The sequence below is a fragment of the Sceloporus undulatus genome, chromosome 2 (assembly GCF_019175285.1).
Source record: "Sceloporus undulatus isolate JIND9_A2432 ecotype Alabama chromosome 2, SceUnd_v1.1, whole genome shotgun sequence".
NCBI lineage: Eukaryota > Metazoa > Chordata > Lepidosauria > Squamata > Phrynosomatidae > Sceloporus > Sceloporus undulatus.
The window spans coordinates 143,009,214-143,034,289 of record NC_056523.1 but is presented as its reverse complement, the minus strand read 5'-3'; the positions used below and the strand labels follow the sequence as shown (position 1 = coordinate 143,034,289).

At 44.4% G+C, this 25,076-nt stretch overlaps 1 protein-coding gene across 1 annotated transcript in view; it reads right to left on the bottom strand.

The window, feature by feature from the left end:
• Window positions 1-3,261: 3,261 nt before the first annotated feature.
• The window catches only part of NME1 (NME/NM23 nucleoside diphosphate kinase 1), a 27,520-nt gene continuing 5,705 nt past the window's right edge, over window positions 3,262-25,076 (bottom strand). The window contains exons 2-6 of the mRNA XM_042452489.1: window positions 11,844-12,073; window positions 10,943-11,066; window positions 10,118-10,219; window positions 8,597-8,709; window positions 3,262-4,313 (exon numbers count right to left, since the gene is read on the bottom strand). Of these exons, the coding sequence (XP_042308423.1) occupies window positions 4,196-4,313; window positions 8,597-8,709; window positions 10,118-10,219; window positions 10,943-11,062 (453 nt within the window). The 5' untranslated portion in view covers window positions 11,063-11,066; window positions 11,844-12,073 and the 3' untranslated portion in view covers window positions 3,262-4,195. The remainder of the gene's footprint in view (window positions 4,314-8,596; window positions 8,710-10,117; window positions 10,220-10,942; window positions 11,067-11,843; window positions 12,074-25,076) is intronic.

Below are 25,076 nucleotides of genomic sequence, written 5' to 3'. Positions count from 1 at the left end.
GCAAGATATCACAAACAAGGGGAGATGTTAGTCAGATGCCATCATGCTCTTTCAGCCCTTAGTAGAGATGGGAGGATGGGGAGGAGGATAGCTTCTGCAGGCAGGCTCCTCAGTCTAAGCGGCTGGCAGCATGAGCTTCCCTAGACTTCAGTCTCCTTCCTCAGATGCATTTAGTGGAGGGAAATCAGGGACAGACAAATGTATGCCATAGGTATGTCAGGATGTACATTCAAATTCACAATCCTTTGGGTATGGAAATGAAGTGGCAAGTCCAAGGCTAACCATGGTTGTTTGTGGAGAAAGACATAGAAAGGAGATGGAAGGCCAGTAGTCTGGCCTTGGAGCCTGGGCTGGAGGTGGGGAGGAGGCAGGAGTCTAGGATGGGGTCAGAGAGAGATGAAACGCCTGCAATCGGCCAGGAAGCCTTTGGCCCCCTTCAATCCACTGCTCAGGGACTGCACTTTAGGGATGAATTTGGTTGGTCAATAAAATGTATCACTGATGGATTTCTATTAACCCAGGATTGCCTAGCACTGAGCCAAGGCAGTTAAAGTGGTGTCAAAGGGATTATTTCTTCAGTGTAAATGCAGCCTTAGAGGAGGTTTAAGGCCTTTAGCCTCAGTGAGGTCAGGATGACCAGACACCCTCCTTTTCCCGGACATGACCAGCCTTCTCTGTGTAGAGGACTCTTGTAGGACCTTTGAGACTCACTGAAAGAAGTTGGCAGCATGCGTTTTCCTAGACTTCAGTCTACTTCCTCATAACTTTAGTCTGCCTGGTCAACGGTTGGTTGTAGGCGTTCCTCTGTTTTAGCAAATTCAGGACATGCCACAAGTCCACAGATTTCCATAAAGTAAAAAGGGTTAGCTACCTTTCTGAATTGGAATTATCAACGATCTCTACTTGTGCTTTGAAAGCGATCTACTCTTTCTGATCTTCCTGATCAGGGCTGCAAGTTCAGACTCTGCAGTTTGAAGTGGAATACGCTGCACTGTTCTCAAAAGTGTTACTAGGTTTACAGTCTCACACCTTTTCATCAAGACGTCCCACTGAAACCCCTGGCCCTGACCAACCGTGCATTAGTGTGACTGTAAATGACCTTTGGTGTGGCTATATAACTTCTTTGTCCTTCATAGAAGAGTATTTGCTAGTTTTATTAATATCTTATCTTTCATCAAAAGAGTTCAAGCTACATGCCTATCCATACCCTTTTCATAACATACCTGTGAAGTAGGATAGGCTGCGAGTTAGTGGCTGGCCTGAAGTCCTCTGGTGAGCTTCATGACTAAGTGCCATGGACCTAGAGTAGGAGGAGGTTGTGGGGGCAAGACCTGGAGGGAGAGCTAAGCCCACTCAAACGACAGGCAAAATTGGACCACCAAGAGCCTATGTAGTTGAACCTCCTCAGGCATTAGCAAACAGAACTGTAATAAATGACCAAGCACCAAAAAAATACCAAGATAGTGATGGCCATTGAGCCCTCCTAAGAATAATAAAGCCTGCAATCTGCTGTACTGCACACTTACTTGGTATAATGCTACACTAAACACATGCAGGGCAAACTATCATATGACACACACACACAGCCCCATGACTTAAAATTATTCATATGGCTCCCAGGCGAAATCAGTCCCTTGAGTTGTTGATATTCATCCCTCTATACCATTTCTGTGCTCAAAATCCACCCCCTCCAAATATTTTATTAGTACTGGGGGTGGCAGTAATAGGCACAATACAGATACTCCATAGTAGAGGATATTCAGGAGGGCAATTACTAGCAGGAAAACTGTTTAGCATTACTTTGCCCCCAGTGCTCTACTTTGGAGAGATGTACAGCTACTTTTAAGTTTGGCGGGAAAGGAGAGTACAGTTGATCCAGTCATTAAAGACAGTTTGGTATTCAAACATGCTAAACTATGGTTTACAGCAGGAGAAGGGCCAGTGTACATGCTTTGTGTTCAGAAGGTCTCACTATCAACATCTCCAGTTAAAAAGATCAGCTAGCAGATAACAGGAAAGATTTTCCCGTTGTTATATTGCTGGAGCCAGTCACAACAGATAAGAAGGATACATATCTTGGGTTCATTTTTGAGAAAACAAACCGTATGCTTCCAAATGCACAGGCAACTCATAATTATAGCTGCCCATTTGCCTTCATTTTCTACCAGTCTCTGCACTTCAGTCTCCTGAAGCTTTTTCAGGAGAGTAATTCACACATCATTTAAATATCTAATTATTATCAACAATAGCATTGAATCCTAAGTTAGGTGAACTTCCACTGATATCAATGGGACTTTAGGCATGGCCAACTCACATCATTTTAAATGGGAAATGATATTGTGGAACCTTAAAGTCTTTTATTTTCCATAAGCTTTTGGGACTGCAACATCAGTGCAGGTTTATTTCACAAAAGCTTATCCCAAATAATAAATGGTCAGTCTTGAAGGCATCACCAGATTCTTTGTTGTTTCAAAAGACTAACATGACTGCTCCTCTGGAAATGTTTGCAATAGGAACTCAGTTCAACAACCTGGCTTCATCCATGATCTGAAAACCATTGTTTCTGAATTTTGGTTTCCTGCTACACCACAAACTTCCCCCCCCCCCATTCCAGACACCCTCCCAGATCATAAATGAGATTGCTCAACTCTGGTTTGGCATGTTATCTGAACTGAACCTGTTTGTGTATGTTTCATCTCATAATCCTGATAAGAGAAGACAACATGCATGCGGATGTAATAAAGAAAATGGATAGCTCAGCTGAATGAAGCAGCGGTTCTGTAATATCCTTATTTTCTGACAGAATGGCAGAAATGAGTAACAGAAGGACAGAGCTTACTGAATGGCCTCACACATTAATCTTCTTTTCTCATAAAAGTACATTTCATAAGCAGCTATATTTATCATGGCTTAAAATGACACAAGTGAGCAACGCTGGGGTGAAGGAGGGGGAACAAAGGAGTAACCATCTGTGTAAAGCTTTATTTTCAAAGTGATATTGTAACCCATGCATATCCATTTGGAACAACATGGTGTTCAACTCAACATAGGAAGAATTTGCATCAAAATACGTCCTTAGCAAAAGCTTATACTGAAATAAACTGGTTATTCTTTAAGGTGCTACAAGACTATTCATTTTTATATTGAAACAGTAACATGGTTATCTTTGCTAACATTTGTTACACTATATACAGCTTCATTACAGTACAACTTTTATCATTCTTCACTATGTGGTTATTTACTCGGTATAACAATTACCTTATAATGCAGTGGTTTACCAGACTTAGAGCAGCCATCACTTGGCATTTTAAGGTTAAAGCAGCTGTTCTGCTGATCAGTGTCAGGTAATACAGTATAATGTCTTTGCCAAATCACTTGTACAACCAATTCTGTAACCAAGGTATACATTATCATCTTTGAAACACATAACCATAAGCTTAGTCTAAAATACTGGGTTAGATCTAGTTAATACAATCAATTTAAGATCTGCATTTTGGTCCAGCACTACAGTCACCCCTCCGTTTTTGTGAGGGATCTGTTCTGGATCCCCTCCCCACAAAAATGGAAAATCGCCAATGTTGGAGTCCCTATTGACACAAATGGCCGTGCGCTCCTATGCGCCATGGTGTTGCCCTCCATTTGCCCCACGTATTTCCAAGGGACGCGGACTCCAAGTCTGCGAAAATGGAGGGGCAACTGTACTATTGGGCAGAGTGAGACATACACACCAGGCAGTTGATTTTGACTGTCATGAAAGTGGAGCAAATTGCTATTTTATTTTACTTTTCATTGTATTTTTTCTTATTCTCAGGGAGAATTTATTTTGGAATTTTCTACTCTCAATACTAAAAAAAAATCCTAAAGCAGACAAATAAAATAAATTTGCTAGACTTTGGTATTACACAGTATGATTTGGCTAGGAGAGGGAGCGGGAGCATTTCCCTTTTTCACCTCAAGTAGTAGAATAAATAGTAAATAAATAAATTATAATTCAGTAAGTAAAACCTTTTTGTTCAGGCAGAACATCAAACATTATGATATATGTATTTTAAAATACAACTAATGCTTCCAAAAATATACTTGAAAGCATGTTGTGTGTGTAGAAACACAACCTTAAAGAAGAATTGTGGTAGGGGAAGTTTAAAGACCAATTGTCAGTGGAACAATAGGAAAATCTAGGGTAACATACTAGGTTTCAGCTGTAAATCCATTCATGATCACACTTTGTGTACTCAACCAGTTCTTCAGGAGTGAACCACAGGTTGATTTCCGTCTCCGCGTTTTCTACAGAGTCACTGCCATGAATTATATTTCTAAACAAATATAAATAAATTTAATTAATTGGTGATATGTTAAACAAGCAGACGTTTACAAATGCAGGAATAATATAATAGCTTTTTATTATCTTCCCTTTAAGAAAAAACAAGGATATTTTTTGCCATTTTAATATTGAAGGAGGGCCAGCATGGTGTAGTTTACTGGACTATGACTAGAGACCAGGGTTTGAACCCTTGCTTGGCCATAGAAATCCACTGAATGACCTTGGGAAAGTCACATCCTCTCAACTTCTGAATAAGACAAGGGTACCTCCCTCTGAACAAATTATGCCAAGAAAACCTTGTACTAGATTTGCCTTAAGGTCGCTAAAAGTTAGAAACAACTTGAAGACACACAAGACCAACAAATAGTCTTGGAGAGTGTATGCATGGATTTCTAGGATGTTCCCAGACTAGTGGGCCATGCCTAGTGCTAATAACTAAAAGATATTACAGAACTATTCCAGGAGAGAAGAAAGTGCGGCCCATGAGCTATACAGTACTTAGCTCATGGATCCACGTGTGGCCCTGGAAGATTTGGGAGCCCAAACCGCTTGAAGACACACAAGAATAACAAATAGTCTTGGAGAGTGTATGCATGGATCTCTAGGATGTTTCCAGACTGGTGGGCCATGCCTAGTGCTAATAACGAAAAGACATTACAGAACTATTCCAGGAGAGAGGAAAGTGTGGCCCATGAGCTGTACATAGCTCCTGGATCCACTTGTGGCCTTGGAAGATTTGGGGGCCCAAATTACATTTCAATTACAACCCCCAACAAAGCTCACTCAGAGAGCCACAAAACTTGGCCCCTATTATTGCTAAGTCCTAGAAAAATGGTAAAATAGCTGTTTTTTGGCTGAGGTTCAGAAGCGGAAGTGACATGACATCACCTTCCACTCCTTTGCACTGGTCTAAGACCATAAAAGCTTTTTTTTTTAATGACATCATTTCTGGTCATGCTGTGAATGGTGGTGTGAACCATGAGACAAGCAAATGGCTCCTGTCCACCCATGAGTTATTCTTCCTACCCCACTTAATACAAGGGTGGGCAAGCTCTTCAGGTCAGGGGATCAATTTTTAGCATCCAGACATAATACAGGTTATACCAGTCCCCTGCAAGAGATGCAAACAATGTGCAGAGGAGGAGAGGAAGGAAAGGCAGAGAAGGGAGGAGAGAGAGGAAAGGAAGTAGCCAGAAGTCCACTTTTGGTTTTGTAGTCTTCCTGCTCAGGGGCAAGGTGTAAGGTTTACACTTTCTTTTAAGACAAAACTGCAATACCTGGAAGTTTCCAAGACCAGAAAAATTATTTTATACAGAAATTTTCTCCCTTATTTTAAGGCAAAACTGTCATTCCTGGGAATTCCTAGGAGCAGAAAAGGCTATTTTTACACATCTTATTTTTTCCAATTAGGAGGTTGGAGCTTGGGGCCCACTGCCACTCAGCCCACAGGATTCCTGTCCTTGGCATAATGGGATTTTTGTGTCAAGAACAAAGGCAGAAAACTGGGGAACGACTAGAGGCCTGCAAATGGAAGACAGCATAATCTGGATGTACGTTTATAAACTGTTGATTAGTTGATTGCAAAATGGAAGCACCCATACTTGATTGTTTTGAAATAATATCTCCCCAATTATGTTCCAGTAGATTGTTTAGTGGAATTCACATACACCTTTGAAAGACAAAAATGCCTAAATGCGATGGTTAAACCCAACTACAGTAGACCCAAGTAGAAAAGAAGATCTGACTCAGCAGGTTCCTATTTATTCAATGGGCTGGCTCTAGTTGGGATGAACAATTGGATCTAGGCCTCAGTATCTTTGATAGCTGTGAATAAAGCAACTTAGATTACTAGTGCTGGTGAACCATTGTTTCTTCCCCAGAGGGCCACATTTAGATGTAAAGTTTTCAGCAGTCCTTTAAAAAAAATCCTTATCTTGGGTTTAATTGAGCAGTATTATTCATCTCTTGGATAGAAACTACCAGAAGATTGTATTCCTCTGCTTACCGCAGTCTCCCATGCAAGCCCACAGTGCTTTGTAGCATTAATGGGCACTGTCCAACAGATTTGAGGGGGGACTGAAAGGGAGGTTGAAAGAGAAGCCTCTTTTGTACAAATATAAGTCTGTTCATGTATCATTGGATTTCACCACTTGAAAATAATGCAGTGCACCAGAGAAATCCAGGAGAAAATCTGCATGTCTTTTATTGACTACAGCAAAGCCTTTCATTGCATAGATCACAAAAAGTTATGGCCTGAGCTTAGAGGAATGGGAATGCCACAACATCTGACTGACCTGATGCATAACCAATACCTGGGACAAGAGGCTGCCATTAGAACAGAATAGAGATAAGTGGTTCCCAGCTGGAAAAGGGTTCAGGCAAGGCTGCATACTATCACCTTATTTATTCAATCTATATGCAGAAAATATTATACATAGTGCAGGCTTGAACTCAGAGGGAGCAGCAGTGATGATGTAAGGAAGGAGCAATAACAACCTAAGATATGCAGCTGACACAATACTACTAGTAGGAACAAATGAAGACTTGGACCAATTACTTAAGAAGGTCAAGAAGGAAAGTGCCAAGGTTGGATTATACTGAACATGAAAAAACCAAAAATAATGATCACGCAAGATCTACAATAATTTATCCCAGACAATTAAAAAATTGAAATAGTCAAAGACTTCCCGTGTCTTAGTCCAAATGCTGATCAGAACAGAGACTGTGGCAAAGAATTCAGAAGAAGACTAGGATTGGGAAGGGCAGCTATGAAAGAACTGGACAAAATCATAAAATGTAAGGACTTAACTCTAAACACTAAAGGAATAATAGTCCTAGCCATTCCCCATTACCATGTACAGATGTGGGAGCTGGACCATAAAAAAACAAAACAGCCAATAGGTAGAAAATCAAGTAATTTTAGATGTGCTGGAGAAAAGTACTAAGAATGGCCAAGAAGACAAATAAATACATTCTAGAACAGATCAAGCCTGAACTCTCTCTAAAAGCCAAGATGACTAGAATCATAGAGTTGGAAGAGACCGCAAGGGCCATCCAGTCCAACCCCCTGCCACGCATCAAAGCATACCTGACAGATGGCCATCCAGCCTCTGTTTAAAGACTTCCAAGGAGGGAGACCTCACTATATTCTGAGGGAGTGTCGAACAGCCATTACTGTCAGGAAGTTCCTCCTTATGTTGAGGTGGAATCTCTTTTCCACCTAAATTGAGACTGTTGTACTTTGGCCACATCGTGCGAAAACAATGAATCATCAGAAAAGACAATGATGCTAGGAAAGGTGGAAGGTATTACATAGGAAGACTGCATGCCAGATGGTTAGACTCAGTCAAGGAGCCCACAGGCTTGTGCCTGCAGGACCTGAGCAGAGAGGCAGAGGACTGGGAGTCTTGGAAATATCTCATCCACAGGGTTGCCATCAAATTGAAGTTGATTTGAAGGCAGTTAACAACAACAACAAAACTACAAAATGCTATAAAAGCATATCACAAACTGAGCTTTTAATAGATTTTAACAGGCTGTTCTTGATTGGGTTTTGTTTTGTTTTTTGCTCTGAATATATCTCAAGGCCATAACTTGCAGTACTATAAGGAATTGTGTAACTAACAGGAAGAGGTCTTCAGCAGGAAGTTTGAGAAGTAACAAAGAAAGATGCTATGACAATGTGAAAATAGAAGCTTCTTAGGCACCTGGGATTTCTGGGTCACTTTCTGAAAACAAAACACAATGACAGGTAGGCAAGGCATGCCCGTGGACCAGATGCAGCTCTGCCACATGCACATGCATCTTCTTGCAGAACTGTACTTGTGGAATCCTCCAGGAAGTAATCGTCCTTGGAAAGTAAGTACACTTTTCTCATACTCCTTGTTCTTAAAGGGAAATTCCTTTTTGCTTCTACTGCCACTGTATTACCTGATTTCAGTGCTTGAGTGCATTCCCTGGGTTGTGGGGTACAACCTTTGCCCTGAACTGATAGAAGGTGCCCACTCCTGCACTAAGAGAAGCTCCAGAAGCTTCACTATTGTAACTATTCCCTTTCATCCCATATGTAAATTTTTTAATTTTAAAACACACATGTTATTTATTGATCATTTCCTATATCCCATACTATAGCATGAGATCTCAAAAGTCACTGAGATTCAGGCCACAATAACAGTTCCCAGAAAATCTGATGTACTATTTTTTCAGTGCTCAGGCTTAGTAGAGACTATTACTACCCGGCAATTTAATTTTACAGTAGATTGGTTCAGAATTTACCTGCCAACTTGTACACAAAAGTCCCCACGAATTGTGCCAGGCTTGGAATCTGCAGGATTGGTTTCTCCCAGCATTACTCTCCCAGTCTTCACTACATTAAGACCTTCCCATACCTTCAACAAAGAACTCAGATTAAAAGGACTAACATAGTAAGAGTCAGTATACAATAAGTTAACTGTGCCATATATACACCTACTTGGACATTAAGGTCATTTACAAAAGCCCTCTTCTGTGTACACTCCAAATGAGGTGAGATGGCATTTATTTATGGAAATAAAGTTTTCAGTGCTGGCAGCCTGGTTGGGTAAAACCAGAGAAACTTGTTTTCTGTTTGTCTTGTACTGTTTTCCAGCACCAGGACTGTGCAATAGCAATGGTTCCCAAACTTTGATCTTCCGGGTATTTTGGACTTCACCTCTCAGAAGCTCCAGCTAGCTTGGTCAACAGTCAAGAATTCTGGGAGCTGAAGTCCAAAACACCTGGAGGACCAACGTTGTGTCATAAGATTGTGTTTAGGATTTTAATATGTTTTATATTTGTACATCTCTTTTATGAGCTCTGAAGGTTATCAGCAGTTCAAAGTTATCAGCTGGTTCCCTTGTTGGCAGACACATAGTCACTTTTACATGGAGCTGTGTCCAATGGGTAGTACACTCAGCCCTCCATATCCACAGATTCAACAATCCACATCATGAAAGTATTAAAAATATATGAATTCCAAAAAGCAAGACTTGATTTTGCCATTTTATACAAGAGACGCCATTTTAATTTATAGCTATGTACTCTAGTACAGTCAAACATGTTGCAAACTTCCATGTCTGTGGTAAATTATCAGATATGGACAGCCTGTTAGAGCTGAGAGATGTTGCCATGTCACCTCTCAAGAGCCAGTTTGGCCCTCCCCTCTGTGACAACCACAGCATAAGAGATTGGAAAATCACATAGAACAGAAAGCATCTCTTCCTGTAATCCTCACTGGCAGGATAATTCTCACTTATGATATTGCTTTATAGTGACTTGAACTTTTAAGCACCACGCTTATGGAAGCTATACAAGGAGACAATAGGATCAAGGAGGTGTGCAGTTATTATGGTCATTACAGTGTGCCTTTCTCTTATGTTCTGGACCCCCCTGCGTAAGGGAAATACCACGTATGCCCAAGCCGCATTGAAAACAACGGGCTTGTGTATGCGGCACGGCACGCGTGTCATTGCCTCTTCCAGTGAGTGGCTGGCGCACCCGCGAATCATGCAAGTGCACTATACTTGTTTGTATATTGCAGTTGTGGCCAAATTGCTGTTTGAGAACAGAATACTGACTACTGTACATGATTGATTAAGTCATATTAATCCATAATCTCCTTAGCTTTCTCCACAGCCACAAGAATATATATACATTTTGGCTGTGTTAAGAACTCCTAAATCAAGTATAATCAAGATAATTTGACTCATTTTAAAGCTTTCAGTAACCACATAAATAATATTTATATATTTATATTGCTTCTGTTTATTGAAGACTTACCATGGCTACAACAGGCCCAGAATGCATATATTTAACTAAACCAACATAGAATGGCCTGTCTTTCAGGTCAATGTAGTGTTCTCTCAGGAGATCTTCGGATGCCTGTGGGAACAAAATGCTTAGCATAAGAACTTAAGAGCATCTTATGTCACATAACATTAGCCACAGGAGCAGTATTAATCTTTAAATTGCCTGTTTCCTTTTCAAAGACTGGTCCCAGCACTATATTAAAAAGAGGAGCTACGTAAAACCAGTCTCAAATATTTATTTTGGTTTGTTTGTCAAGATGCTTTCTACTTAAGTCAGTTTCATGGTTAAACCATTTTTGCTGCTCCAAGAATAGCCAAAGCTTTAAGTGTAAAATCTACTATTAAGGACACACCTTTCAGACTAAGGACACCACTTACTAAAATTAGAGTACTCAGCATGGCTTTGTCGTCTGCCAGATTTTGGAAAGATTCCAAAATATTAGGCTATATTGAAAACGAACAGGTATCGCTTTGACTTCCATGTTGAGAAGTGCACCACATTTATTAATTTATGAACTGATAAACTGATTAGCATTTTTATTACACTTTTCATTTCTAAAATTTCAAAGTAGCACACAATCAAAAAGGTACAATAAAGTCAACTACTGTACTAAAAATAATAAAACAATAAAATATTGTCAAACCAATAAAATAGTTAATTAAAATAATTAGCTAGAAAGCAGGGGGAACTGGCAATGGTAAGTGCTGGGTAAATAATCAGAAAACTTTTTGGTTAAGCAAGTACTACTGATGGATGACCACCTTAATAGAAGCAGCAGTGACAAAGAAAACTTACATGCATGAATTTCATGGCTACCAGTTTGAATCCCTTCTGTTCAAATCGCTTGATAATTTCTCCTACCAGGCCTCGCTGCACTCCATCAGGCTTGATGGCTATGAAGGTGCGCTCACTCATTGTCCTTCCACAATAGAAAGCAAGTATTACATCCAGCTATATGTCTCAGTGATAGGAACACAGTCTACCACAGCATTGTGCTATAATATTACTATACAGAATATTCAAACCACAATTATACCAAGCATATACAATCATTTGGAGATAAATAATTTGGATAATAATCATCTTGGTATACAATAATTTGTAAAAGGAAGGATGCAGAAATAAGTTAGTAAATTAAGAGTTACCCAGGAATGGAGATGTAGAATTAAAGAAACAGAAACAATGCTTTAATGTTTACCTAAAATATCTGGAATAATCAATAATAGAATTGTGAGAAAATTAAGAACTAATATTATTGCCAAATGTTCCCCAGCAAGACCAAATACATTACAGTTGTTGAATGATTGAAATGTGGTAATTTTACTTCATTTTTAATTTTAACATAGTCCCAAAGTATTATTTTATATTTCACATGATACAATGTATGAATGTGAATTAATACCACAGTTTATATATTTCACTGTCTTCACACCATACCAGTCTCATTTTCCTGATTTCATTAAAATCTCTACTATGATCATCTGACATTTCTCAGGACCTACTCCTCAAATGTCCATGCATTGCATACCTCTTTCCTGCTCACAGTAAATCCTGCCAAAGTTTTATCTCCTATCCATGGGCGTCCCTCTGCACTCATATCACCATACCTTTTCTGATAGCTTCCTCACTCCTGTCTCCACCACCATGCTTTATATCACCAGAGACACCTCCAGGTTCCCCAAAGCATCCATCCTACCTGCCAGTGAGCTGTTGCTGTTGCTGCTGCTGAGTTGCTTGTGATGGAGGAGGCTGTGGTAACACTGCCACTACTGCAGCCCCCAGCCTGGCGAAAGCCCAGACTCACAGCTGGACTCTTTCCGACAGGAGGCTCGACCCCACGTGCCCAAAGCCGGCTGCTTTGGTATCATCTCTTCTGTTTTTTTGCCAAACGCAGGACCAACTTCTTGGCTCAGTGGACGCCATCTGCTGTTGGTTTCACAGACAGCTGTGTGTATTTTTATATAACAGATACCTAGGCTGCTCAGTTCTCTATCAAAACCAACTAGATTCATACGTTGGCCTTAAAGACTAATTGTCATCAACATATCAAAGGTATCAAAGAACAACTATTTTTGCTCACACAGACTTACATGGCTACCCTTAGCAAATCTGTTGTTCTTCTGTGCCTTCAAGTCAACTCTGACTAATGGAAAACCTATCTTAGGGTTTTACTGGCAACACTTATTCATATGAGATTTGCTGTTGCCTAAGAGAGTGTGACGTGTTCAAAGTTACCCAGTGGGTTTCCATCACTGAAAAGAGATTTGAACCTTGGTTTCCAGAGCTGTTGTCCAACACTCAAACCAATACCCCCATTAACTCCAGGAAACAAAAATCCCAAGATGACCGTCTTCGTAACATGATTTCAGCTAGGGTTGCCATAAGTCAGGACCTCCAAACCGGGACAAATGTAGGACAACATTTTCAAATGTAGGACACATTTTTTTTTTAAAATGGAGGGTACGTGAAAAAATTTGATGATTTTTTAAAAATGTTAATATAAATGCATGTTTCTTAGGCATGATCAAAATGGAGGACATTTTGCCATTACTCCTAGACAGATGGCAGAAATGTACTTCCCTTTCTGGCCAAGCCACCCCCCCTCCCTTCCAAAACACACACGAAGCACATTTGGGCATTTCACTGGGTCCTCATAAGTTGGAAAGCAGCTGAAAGTACACAACAACAACAACAGAGGAGGAAGAAGGGGGAGGAGAAAAATGAATGAGAACGAGAAAGAAGGAAAGGAGGAGAAAGAAGAAAACTAGGAAAAAGAAGATAAAAATAGGAGGAGGGGAAGAAGAAGAGGAGGAAGAGGGGAAAAAACAGGAGGAGGAAGAAGAAGAGGAAGGGGGAAGAAGAAAAGGAAGAGGGGAAGAAGAGGAGGGGAAGAAGAAGAGGAGGAAGAAGAGGAGGAGGGGAAGGACAAGAGGAGGAAGAAGAAGAGGAAAGGGGAAGAAGAGGAGGAGGACAAGAAGAGGAGGAAGAAGAAGAGGAAGAGGAAGAGGGGAAGAAGAGGAGGAGGAGAAGAAGAAGAGGAGGAGGAAGAAGAAGAGAGGAAGAAGAGGAGGAGGAAGGAGGAAGAAGGAGGAAGAGGGGAAGAAGAAGAGGAGGAGGAAGAAGAAGAAGGAAGAGGGGAAGAACAAGAGGAGGAAGAAGGAGGAAGAAGAGGAGGAAGAGAGGAGGAGGAGGAGGAAGAAGAACAAGAGGAGGAAGAGGGGAACAGGCAAGGCTCCCTTCCTTTCTCTGACTTCATGCTGCAGCAGGAGCCGAAGAAGGGGAGGCAGCCTCGCAGTGGCAAGGCTTCCTTCTCCCCCTCGGCTTCATCCCAGGCAGCCGGTGGAGCCGACGAGGGGAGGGAAGCCCCCCACCAAAGGAGAGAGGCCTACACAGGCCTCTCTCTTTCCCCTGCCATCGCTGCCGTGCTAAACACACAGCAAATGGCGGCCCCAAACTCCCCAACGCCCCAACGCCCTGCCCAGGCCTACCTGGGCTCCTCCTCCTCTGGGCCAGCCGCTTCCCCTTGTGGGCAGTTGGAGACACTGCAGCTTCTCCTATGGAGAAGCCTAGAGGAGGAGGAGCTGTGGGCCTTCGGCAAGCGCTGCGGAGGTGCGAGAGCGCCCGGGCCCCTAGGGGCCCAGGACAAATGGCCAAAACCGGGCCGGGACGCTCCCAGGACCACAAACCCGGGATTTTCCCAGGTAAAACTGGGATATGGCAACCCTAATTTCAGCTGACAACCCTCCTTCATAAACAGTTCTACAACTGGCATTTTGAGATGTTCTTTCCACAGGAAATAAAACTGAGCTAAAACAAGCATTGGTCCTTTCTAAAAAAGAATTTGAATGAAAAAAATTGAATTGTTGGTCACAACTACTTTAACACCTATTTATCTCAATGGATCTATGACATGATCAATGCTGGATCTAGCCTATAGTATTTAAAAAGACTCATGGGCTGGGATGCCAGCAACAGAGAACTCCCATCATCTATCTCCCCATTGCTAAAAAGTGTGGTTACTTTGACTTTGTATTGTTCAGCTGTGACATGCTTGGAACAACATTACACTTTACACATGTTTTAGATAAGCTAAAAGACACAATAATCAGTATGTCTGTACAAATAATGTAATTAATAACAAATTAAATTAAATATTATTTTTCTAAAGGCTGTTTGGGTTATTGCCTAGAACAAGTTTTCCAAAAAATGTGCATTTTGGTTGGCCCAATAAAGGTATCAGTGTTTGGTGGATTTTTTATTTGCTCTATGGCTAACATGACTACCCCTCAATGTTTTTTTTGGGGGGGGAAGGGTGAGCTTGGGCAAGTCACACACTCTAAGCTCCAGAAACCCTTGTGATAGGTTTACCTTAGGGCTGTTGTAAGTCAGCAATAACTTGAAGTTCCACAACAACAAATGTCCTAATTTCCCACGCCACTCCCAGTACCTGCATCCCTGGGAAAGGGAGTGCTAGAAAGCTGCTCCTACATAGGTGGTGTTGTCAGTACTAGCTAAATAAGTCTAGGAATCTCAGTGTAACAGGACTGGAGATTCTGCAGCCTTCCAGATGTTGCCAGACTGCAAATCCCACATGTCCCTCTTCCCCACATAAGATCACTGTAGTGATTACACACAGCCTATTATGATTGATCAGAGTACTGAGTAATATCTAGAAAGAGGAATTTCCAGATATTATTGCTCACCCAACAAATTTAATTATTGCAAATTCTTGTGAAGTTCCCTGTATGTGGCTGTTCTCACATTCTCATGGGCAACCTATTCTTCTACACTCCGCTTCATGTTTATCTCCCACCTTTCAGAAAAAAAGTCCAACAGATCCTGCTCTCAGGGTTAGTTTCATGGCTCATCAGTCTTGAGGCTGATCTTCTAAATTCCAGGTCAGCAGTCTCACTAGTACACCACTGCCTCTCAAAATATTGCATAGCTTTAATATAATTTTAATCTCCTCACCCATCTTGTCCTGTCACTACACCCTTCTTATAATCGTTATTTATACTTCAGTCTTTGGACATTTGTCTTTTAATCCTCTCACTGGATTGAGCCTCTGTCTTTTTCTTCTTCTTGTGGACATTCTTGATCCTTTTATCCTTTGCCCTTTAACATGCCAGCTGTCAAGAGTGCCAGCACAAGTTCAGAGTGGCTGTGTCTGCTAATACAAGTCATTCTAGCAATCGTATATATCCACTATCAGCATACCCCTTCTCTTCTACTACTTTAGGATAGCAACAAACTTTTAATGGTGGATTTTCCCACACCACCACTGGCTCTCCATCATTTTAGATGGCAGGCAGAAAAATAAGAGCCACCTCTGATTTGTTCTAAGTCTGTAAACAGAAACTTATACTTAGCCATGTGATGAGGGATTTTCTGCCACCACTAGTAACCGCTGACAAGTCACTTTCTCTCAGATTTTCCTATTAGTAAAATCAAGCTGATGAACAAGAGGCTGCTGCTTAAGGTCATACTAGGTAATATGAGAACATGTGTGAGTCAATTTAACATGTCTCTTGTTTGTTTTTAAAATTACAACTTCAGGAAGGGTGGGCTAGGCAGAATCAGGAACCCTTTCTCATTTTGCTATGACCTGCACAAAAAAACCAGCCCCAGCTTCCAAATGCTGACAACAATATATGGGCAAAAATAAAAGGCTGAAAAATGCCTTGGGGGTGTCATCACCAACTGGCTCAGAGGGAGGCTGTCACAAAGTTGTTGGGAGAGACCTCTTTTCTCTGTGTCTGTTGTGTGTGTCAGGGATGTAGCTATCTGAAGGGCCAAAATTAGGGCATTGCTCCTACATATAGTAATTCTGCTTCCCTGTGAAATTTTTCTTTAGTCCCCACATTTCTAATACGTATTGCAAAAAGTGAGTCACTGAAAATCATTCACACCTAGAACTCTTTCATTTACATTTTGTTGTTAACTTTTTCTACCCCATTTTTTTGGATGTCTAAGGTTCAAAACACACTGCAGAAGTAATTCCAGTTTGAGAACGCTTTAACTGCCCTGGCTCAATGTTAGGGAATCATGGGAATTGTAGTTTATTGTGGCACCAGAGTTCTCTGACAGAGAAGGCTAAATGTCTCACAAAACTAGTTCCCAGCATTCCCTACCACTGAGCCTGGGCAGTTAAAGCAGTCTCAAAATGGATTATTTCTGCAGTGTGTTTTGCACCTAAATTATACTTGTAATTCACAGGTGGACAAAGAATGTCCCCTGGCTTATGTGTGCAGCCTTTGGGACCCCTAAATGTGGACCATGAGATCTTTTAGGAGCCCTTCAAAGCTTCCTAAACATTTTTTTAAACTGAACTGATTTTGTGGTAATTTCTTTACCCCCAAACCACCTGAAAGCTCCCAAAACTGCCTAAAAAAGTCAAAATGTTGCTCCCTTGAAAGCACCCCCCCATCTCCCCAAAACACACAAGAAAGAAGAAAACGGAACGTTGGATCTACCTGAGAGACATCCTTTTCCAGCAGAGAAAGTCCGAGCATCCTGACTTCGGGTGGCTCCGCCCACATGGCTCCTGATAGGCAGGTAGAAAACAAAGAAGACAATCGGGGCCCTACCCCCGCCCCTGTGGGTGGAGCTACCTTGAGAAACCCCAGTTGATTTCAAGCTGAGGATCACCTTGTCTAGCCTGTATGGCAAAACTGAAAGGCATAGCCCACCCGCACCAGTAGGCAGGTCAGGGTGGGGAGGATGCTCGGACCTTCTCTGCTGGAAAAGGATGTCTCTCAGGTAGGTCCAACGTTCCGTTTCCCAGCAGAGAAGGGGCGAGCATTCTGACTTCGGGATGTATAAAAACAGGCCAAATACTAGGGTGCGCCGGCTGGCGTGGAGGGCGAATCAGACACCACTTGTTGTAGCACCCTCCAGCCGAAGGCCGCCTCGGCTGACTGAAAAAGGTCAAGGTTATAGTGCCTGACGAATGTAGAAGGAGTCTTCCAAGTGGCTGCTCTGCAGATCTCGGCCAGCGGGGCATTGGTGGCCAGCGCCGCAGAGGTAGCCGCACTCCTGGTTGAGTGGGCCGTGATGTCCCCCGGCGGTTGAAGATTCCGCGTCTTGTAGCAAAGGACAATGCATTCTCTAATCCACCTGGCCAGGGTTGAGACTGACACCTTTTTAACCTTTAGAGTTAGGCCTAAAGGAGACGAACAGGGCCTCTGATTTTCTGAAGGCGGATGTCCTCTTAAGATAGAACTTTATGGCCCTACGGACGTCGAGAGTATGCCAGACCTTCTCCAAGTCCCTAGAGGGGCACGGACAGAAGGAAGGAAGCACAATGTCCTGTGATGAGTGGAAGACAGAGTTGACCTTAGGGACGAAGGTCGGATCGGGTCTCAGGAGGACCGAGTCTGGCCTGATGACGCATAATTCCTTGCGGACCGAGAGGGCGCCTATCTCAGAGACGCGCCTCGCTGAAGTGAGCGCCGTCAATATTAAAGTCTTAAGGGTCAGGAACTTGAGGGGAACCTCTCTCAACGGCTTGAAGGGGTGGACCGTCAAGGCTTTAAGGATCTTGTGCAGCTGCCAGGAAGGAAACCGATGTTTGGTTGGAGGTGCCCTGTTGGTGACTCCTTGAGCAATCTGCGGATACGGGGGTGTAGGGCTATCCTCGCCGTGTCCTCATGAGGAAGGATGGAAGTGATAGCTGCCACCTGTCTTCTTATGGTGTTTGGTTGTAGTCCCTGTAGAAAACCGTCCTGGAGGAACTGCAGGACCGTAGAAACTGAAAAATTGATGAAATCCTTATTCTTGCGTTTACACCATCTCTTAAAGGCTCTGAAGGTGTACTCGTATATTCTAAGGGTGGACTGACGCCTAGATGCCAGGATGGATTCCACTACCTCTGGAGTATAGCCGTAGCCTGTCAGCATGTGGTGTTCAATTTCCAGGCGTGAAGCTGTAGCCAGGTTGGGTCTGGATGGTGGATCTGTCCTTGGGCTAAGAGGTCCAGCCTGGCTGGCAGGGGAAAACTCTGGGTTGCCATGCTGAGGATTTCGGAGAACCAGGGTCGTCGGGGCCATGCTGGGGCCACTAAGATGACCTGAGCTCTGGCCCTGCGAATTCTGGACAGCAGTTTTACAAGTAGCGGAGTTGGCGGGAACGCGTAGAGAAGTCCTTCTGGCCAGGGACAGTTGAGTGCATCTACGTCTACGGCTCCCTCTGTTCGGAACCTGGAGACGAATCTGGGTGTCTTGGCGTTGGATGGAAAGGCAAAGAGGTCCAGTACTGGCTTGCCGAACCTGACTGTTATGGCCTGAAATACCTCCGGGTGCAGGCTCCACTCTCCCTGATCTATGGCCGTGCGGCTTAGCCAATCAGCTTCGGAGTTTAGGGATCCTTGAAGGTGTTCGGCCTCCAGGGATGTGAGGTTGTCCTTGGCCCAGCTCAGAAGGGCCTGAGCTTTGATCATCAGGGACCGGGACCTGGTTCCCCCTTGGCGATTGACGTGAGCCTTTGCAGTAATGTTGTCTGTTCTTATAAGGACGGGTTTGTGACGAACCGTCTGCTTGAAGGCCTGAAGAGCTAGGCGAACCGCTCACAGTTCCAGCCAGTTGATGCTGTGGACCTGTTTCGCTTTGTTCCAGCGGCCCTGAGCTAACTGCATACCGCAGACAGCACCCCATCCGAGGAGACTGGCGTCCGTAGTTATCTGGACCCTGGGAGATCTCCAGATCCGGATGCTGCCGTGAATGGCTTCGGACGTCCACCAACGAAGGGACTGCCGCACCTTGCTGGGAAGAAGTATCATCTTGGGCCTCTTGAGGGCGATGGATCTTTGGTGAGGCAGGAGAAGCCACTGTAGAGGCCTGGCGTGGAACCTCGCCCACGGCAGGCACGGGATGGCCGCAATCATGAGTCCCTGCAGATGAGCCAGGAGCTGGAGACTGGCTCGTGGGGCTGTGAGGACCTTCGCTATGGCTTCATGAATGGATTGGATCCGGTCCGGAGGTAGGCGCACAGTTCCCGACTGAGTGTCTATGAGGGCTCCCAGGTGGAGAATCTGGTGGTCTGGGGCCAGGGTGCTCTTTTCTAAGTTCACCAGGAATCCGTGTTCCTGCAGAGACATGAGGATCTGGTAGGTGTCGTGAAGTCCCTGACCTCTGGAGGGTGACTGGATCAAAAGGTCGTCGAGGTAGGGGTAGACATGGAGTCGGATGTAGAGAAGAGGAGAGAAAGAGAGAAAAAATGGAGCAGGAGAGAGAGAGAGAGAGGGAGCCAGGCGAGTCTGGGGAGCTAAGGATTTCCCAGTTGAGGGAGTGTAGTAAAATCTGTCCTACCAGGAGCAAGGCAGGAAGAAGACTGGGGTTTCTCGGGGTAGCTCCGCCCACAGGGGCAGGGCTAGGGCCCCGACTGTCGTCTTTGTTTTCTACCTGCCTATCAGGAGCCATGTGGGCGGAGCCACCCGAAGTCAGGATGCTCACCCCTTCTCTGCTGGGAAACATGGCCAAAATGGCATCCAGGTATATCCTTTCAGGATCATGCTCCCTTTGCTGCAATGAATGGCTATTCCCTTCTATTTCAAAGTTAACTACAAAATTGGATTAGAGGGTGACCTGTTCCTGACTAATACTCTCGGGGAGACGCAGCGCTGCCTCACTCAAATCTCCTTGAACTGAGACATAAAATCTATGATCTCTCAAACACAAGTCTACTATTCCAGTGAACTGAAGCTTGAGAATATGGTCCCTGAAGACTGGGATCTCTGGATTCTACTCACAGAGCATTTTCTCTGTGTGTCTTTATGTATGTGAGTTGTATGTCATAACCCAAGCTCCTGGCAGAATACAAAGACCACATGGGGCCTCCCCTTCAATATGTGGTAGAGCACTTGGCCTGCTGTGCAGTAAGAGGCCTGGATTCTATTTTTGCCTGTTTTTCATTAAGCAATTGTTGTAATTTGGCAAAAACACCCAAGGAATGAGTGTTTTCTATGAAGTGGCCACTCTCTTCTTGGCTGCACCCTCACTGCAGAAACAGTCCAGTTTGACACTACTCTAACATGCTTCAATGCTATGGAATTCCAGGAATTGTAGTTTGTTGTGGCACCAGAGCCTGACACAGAAGGCTAATGTCTCGGAAAACTACAACTTCCAGAAACCCACAACATTAAGCCATGGCAGTTAAAAGTGGTGTCAAATTGGATTATTTGTGCAGTGTAGATTGCAGCCCTTGTTGCTTCAGATCATGCAACCTACAGCTTTAAGTCAGCTCATGTGTGGTGCTTCCTCCTACACAGTTTAGGGTGTGCGTCTCTATTCACTATCTTCTATGGTATCATCATTCTTGTGTCACTATGTAATGACTGGCAATTTTACTGCATGGATATTGGGATGGTGGTGGGGAGGATGGTGTTTAGCAAGTGGCATCATAACTGGCACAGTGGCATAGTGGTTTGAATGATAATAATAATAATAATAATAATAATAATAATAATAATAATAATAATAAAGACAAGTGTTCAATTCCCAGCTGGGCCATGAAACCCACTGACTGACCTTGGGCAAGTCATATGCTCTCAGTCTCAGGGAAAAACTAAGGACCTTACCACACAGAGATTTTCTGAGCGCGGAAGTAGGGTCAGTTCATATTGGCCAATGCGTATTCGCGTTATATTGCATTGGTGTTCTACACCTGTGAGCTCAGAATAGGTATTGACCAATGCAATATAACGTGAATACGCTTTGGCCAATGCGTATTCACGGCTGGGTTCTGAACTGAAGGCAGCCGGCTCCTCCGTTTTGCGAGTGCGCAAAATTAGTGGATCGGCGGGATCCGTATTGATGGCTAGTGCGAAACCTCTGCTGCTTTGGCTGGTGTGTACATCCAATCCGCTGGTTCTCCTGAAGACCACCGGTTACAAATTTCCCATGATGCTGTGCTGGAATTTCCCCCATCTTCTTCCGGTGGCCCTTTCCCCTTTCAGGACAACTGCCGGGGCTGGGGAGCGATTTTTCCACTGAACGAGATGAAGCAGAAACCTTTTGTGTGTGTGTGTGTGTGTGTGTGGGGGGAAATGTATATGTTTATGTGTATATACACACACACACACACACACACACACACACACACACACACAAAGATGTGTGTGTAAGCATACACATGCAGCATTACACTTTCGGCTGCTCCACAGTTTGTGTGTGTGTATGTGTGTGTGTGTGTATATATGGCTAGCGGCTCAGGGGGGGCCGGTGGTAACCTCGCTGTTACACCGGATTATAAATACATCTTTGAGGGACGGGCAATTTCCATCCAGCTTGAAATTGGCCACTGTAAAACCGCTGTTAAAAAAGCCCTCCCTCGACCCCCTGATGCATAATAATTATCGGCCAGTATCGCTATTGCCATTTTTGGGGAAGGTGATCGAGAAGGCAGTTGCAATCCAGCTTCAATCGATCTTGGACGAAACGGATTATCTGGACCCATTTCAAACCGGCTTTCGGGCGGGTTATGGGAAACGGCCATGGTCGCCTTGGTCGATGATCTCCGTCTGGCAGGGACAGGGGAAGCGTGTCCCTGTTGGTGTCTTGGACATCTCAGCGGCTTTTGATACCATTAGACCATGCTATCCTTCTGAGGCGCCTGGCAGAGGTGGGAATTGGGGGCATCGCGGCCCAGTGGTTTGGTCCCACCTCTCTGGAGGTTCCAGATGGTGCAGCTGGAGAACGTGGTGCTCCTATAAGAGGGCCCTTATATCTGGGGTCCCTCGCAAGTAGCCATTCTGTCTCCCATGCTTTTTAACATTACAATGAACCACTGAGAGAGATCATCGAGACATGGGGCGAGGGGTTATCAGTACGCTGATACACCCAATAGTCTTCTCTATGTCTCCGACTGATGCAGTACTGAGGATGGCGTCTCCCTCTCTCGTGACCTGTCTGAGTCGGTATGGGCTGATGAGGGAAACCGACTCATCTGAAATCCAAGAAAATGGAGGTACTTGTGATAGGTTCCCTGGTCCAGGAATGCGGTGGTTCCACCTGTCCTGAACGGGATCACGCTTCCCGTGAAGGACTCCATGCGCAGTCGGGGTGCTTCTTGATTCGTCGCTTCACCTTACAGCTCAGGTGGATGCGACGGTCAAGAAGCACCTGTTATACAGCTTCGGCTCATTTCGCCAGCTGCGCCCATACCTGGCCCAGAGAGACCTTGAAACGGTGGTACATGCTCTGTAAACCTCAGATTGGATTTCTAGCCAATGCGCTCTACATGGGGCAACCTATGTACCACACCCGGAAGCTCAGATGTACAGAATCATGGCAGCCAGACTGGTCACGGCACTTCCAGGGCCAGTCACATTACATCTGTACTTAAATATCTGCATTGGCTGCCAATTTGCTTCCGGGCACAATACAAGGTGTTGGTCATAACCTATAAAGCCCTACATGGCTTGGGCCCAGATACCTGAGGACCGCCTCTCCCCATACATTCCGCCCCCCACACCCTCAGAACATCTGGGCAGCAACTACTGAGGGTCCCAGGGGCTGAACTAGCCCCACTCCACAGCAAGGAGGTCAAACCAATACCAATCGTCGCCCGGCCCCTGAAACACGCTGCCATAGAGCTCCGCTCGGCCACCTCCCTGGCCCAGTTCAGGAGGGAGTTAAAAACCTTCCTGTTCCCGACTAGCATTCCCTGAATCAAATCTCCAATTAGTCTTCCCCCCCTTCGACAGCAATGGTAGCTGGTTGATGGGGTTTTAGTATTGGTTTTAATAGTTTTGTGTAATGTACGGCATTTAATACATGTATTGTATGTATTGTTTCCTGTTGTTCACCGCCATGATCATTGGAAGGGCGGTATACAAATAAATTTTTTTATTATTATTTTATTAATAATGTATGTACACACACACACACACACACACACACACACACGACTGTGTGTACACATAAATACGGCTTCACACTTTTGGCAGTACCACAATGTGATATGTGTGTATATCTGTGTGTGTATACACACACACACAACACATAACACTGCACCCTGCACCCCTCGGTTCACGAAATTAATTCGTCCGCCATTCCTTTCGTAACCCGAAAATTTCGTAACCCGAAACACTTTTTCCATTGAAAATAACTAAGCGTTCTATGACCTCAGACTGAACCTGCAAGTCAAAACAAAGGTACAATAGAGGCCTATTAAGCTAAGTACCTACAATACAATGTAATGCAAAGTTGCCTGAGGCACTAAAGAGCTTAAGAATGACTTGCAGGTCCATTCTAAAGGTTGTAAAGGATAAAGAAAAAATTTTTTTGACTTATCTTTTCTGTCCTGGCATTCCAGAGTGAGGCAGGAGGAGGAGAGAGGATGGGGGGCAGCCCAAAATAGCCAAATTTAAAACCCAACAAGACAACCAATTCAACCAATTTAACCAATTCACACAACCAATTTAAAAAAATTCAAACCAATTTAAAAAAATTCAACCAATTTAACAAGTTAACCATTTAATAAAAACAAAAAAAATTTTTTTTAAAATTTGGGTTTTTTTTAAGGGTCCTCAGCACCTTTGCCCTTCTTGGATGACGGTTCTCCCTCTTTGTGAGAACATGTCCAAAGGAGTCTGCTTTTGCGGGCCTTAAGCATGGTTCCTAATGGCTAAAAGGCAGACATATCAAAATGTAATGGCATGGCTGGTGAGCACTTCTCAGGGTGCATGCTTCTCAACATAAGAAGACACATTGTGGAATTGCCCGCAAAATGTCTTTCATTTCTGCCGTTGGCAAAAATGCCCCCGCAGCCTCCCTCCTCCGGCCCCTGTCAAATGGAGCAGTCCTCATCCACGCGAGTGTTGCATGGCCACAGAGCTTTCAGGTCACCTCTGTTGTCAGGTCCTCAACTGTCTCCTCATGATTCCTCACGTCCTCGTCCCTGTCCACGTCAAGTCCCAGGGACCTTGCGATGAAACATCCAGCCACCTCTTCCCCTGGCTCAGCACCCCTCGGTCTGTGACCCTTCCAAGGAAGAAGCATCAGGCCACAGCTCCCTCCACCGCAGCAATCAGTTGCGCCTGGATCCTCCGCCAGGCCAAGTCCACCATCTTCAAGCACACGACGATATCAAAATGCTGCTTCCAGAACTCTCGAAGGTCCAGCTTGTGCTCTCCTCTCCGTACATCAAACAAACGCTTGAAATAGGTGGCTTGTGTAGATCTTCTTGAAGTTGGCAATCAACCCCTGCTGGTCCATGGGTTTGCAAGAGGAGGTCGTGTTGGGCGGCAAAACTGGACCTTGAATGAAGGAGAACCTGCAAGGATGTCCTTTCCAGGCCAGCGGGTGGCAGAACATTGTCCAAGAGGAGGAAAGGCACTTCAAGGCAAATCCTCTTCCTCCAGGTAACCGCTTCACAGTCGGGCGAAGACACTGTTGATCCACTCACACCCACGAAAAGGAGGCGTTGTGACCCATGCGCGGCCATTGGAAACGCACAAACATCTGGCAACCTGTCCTTTGAATGTTGTGTACTTGAAGGCCCTTGGATTTTCTGAGTGGTAGACCAACAGGGGCTTGATCTTACAGTCCCCGCTGGCATTCGCACACAACGCAAGTGTGAAGCGGTCCTTCATAGGCTTGGCCTGGCAATCTCCTCTCCTCACCGGTGATGTAGGTGCGCGAGGCATCTTCTTCCAGAAGAGGCCCAGTCTCGTCGCAATTGAACACTTCTGCGGACGTAGCCTTCCTCCCCCATCATGCCTGAAACTTGATGACAAATGCTTCGGCGGCGGCCTGGGTGGTCTGCGCTGGACGCCTCGCCGTGACGGACGACAGATGGATCCCCCGGTCCTCCTTTTGAACCTTTCAAAAAACCAGCCACGTGGAGCTTTGAATCCGGGTGGCTGGCTCTCCTCCGGGAAGAAGTTCCTTCCGCCTGCCTCCTCTCGCGCCAGGTCTTCAAAAATGGTGGT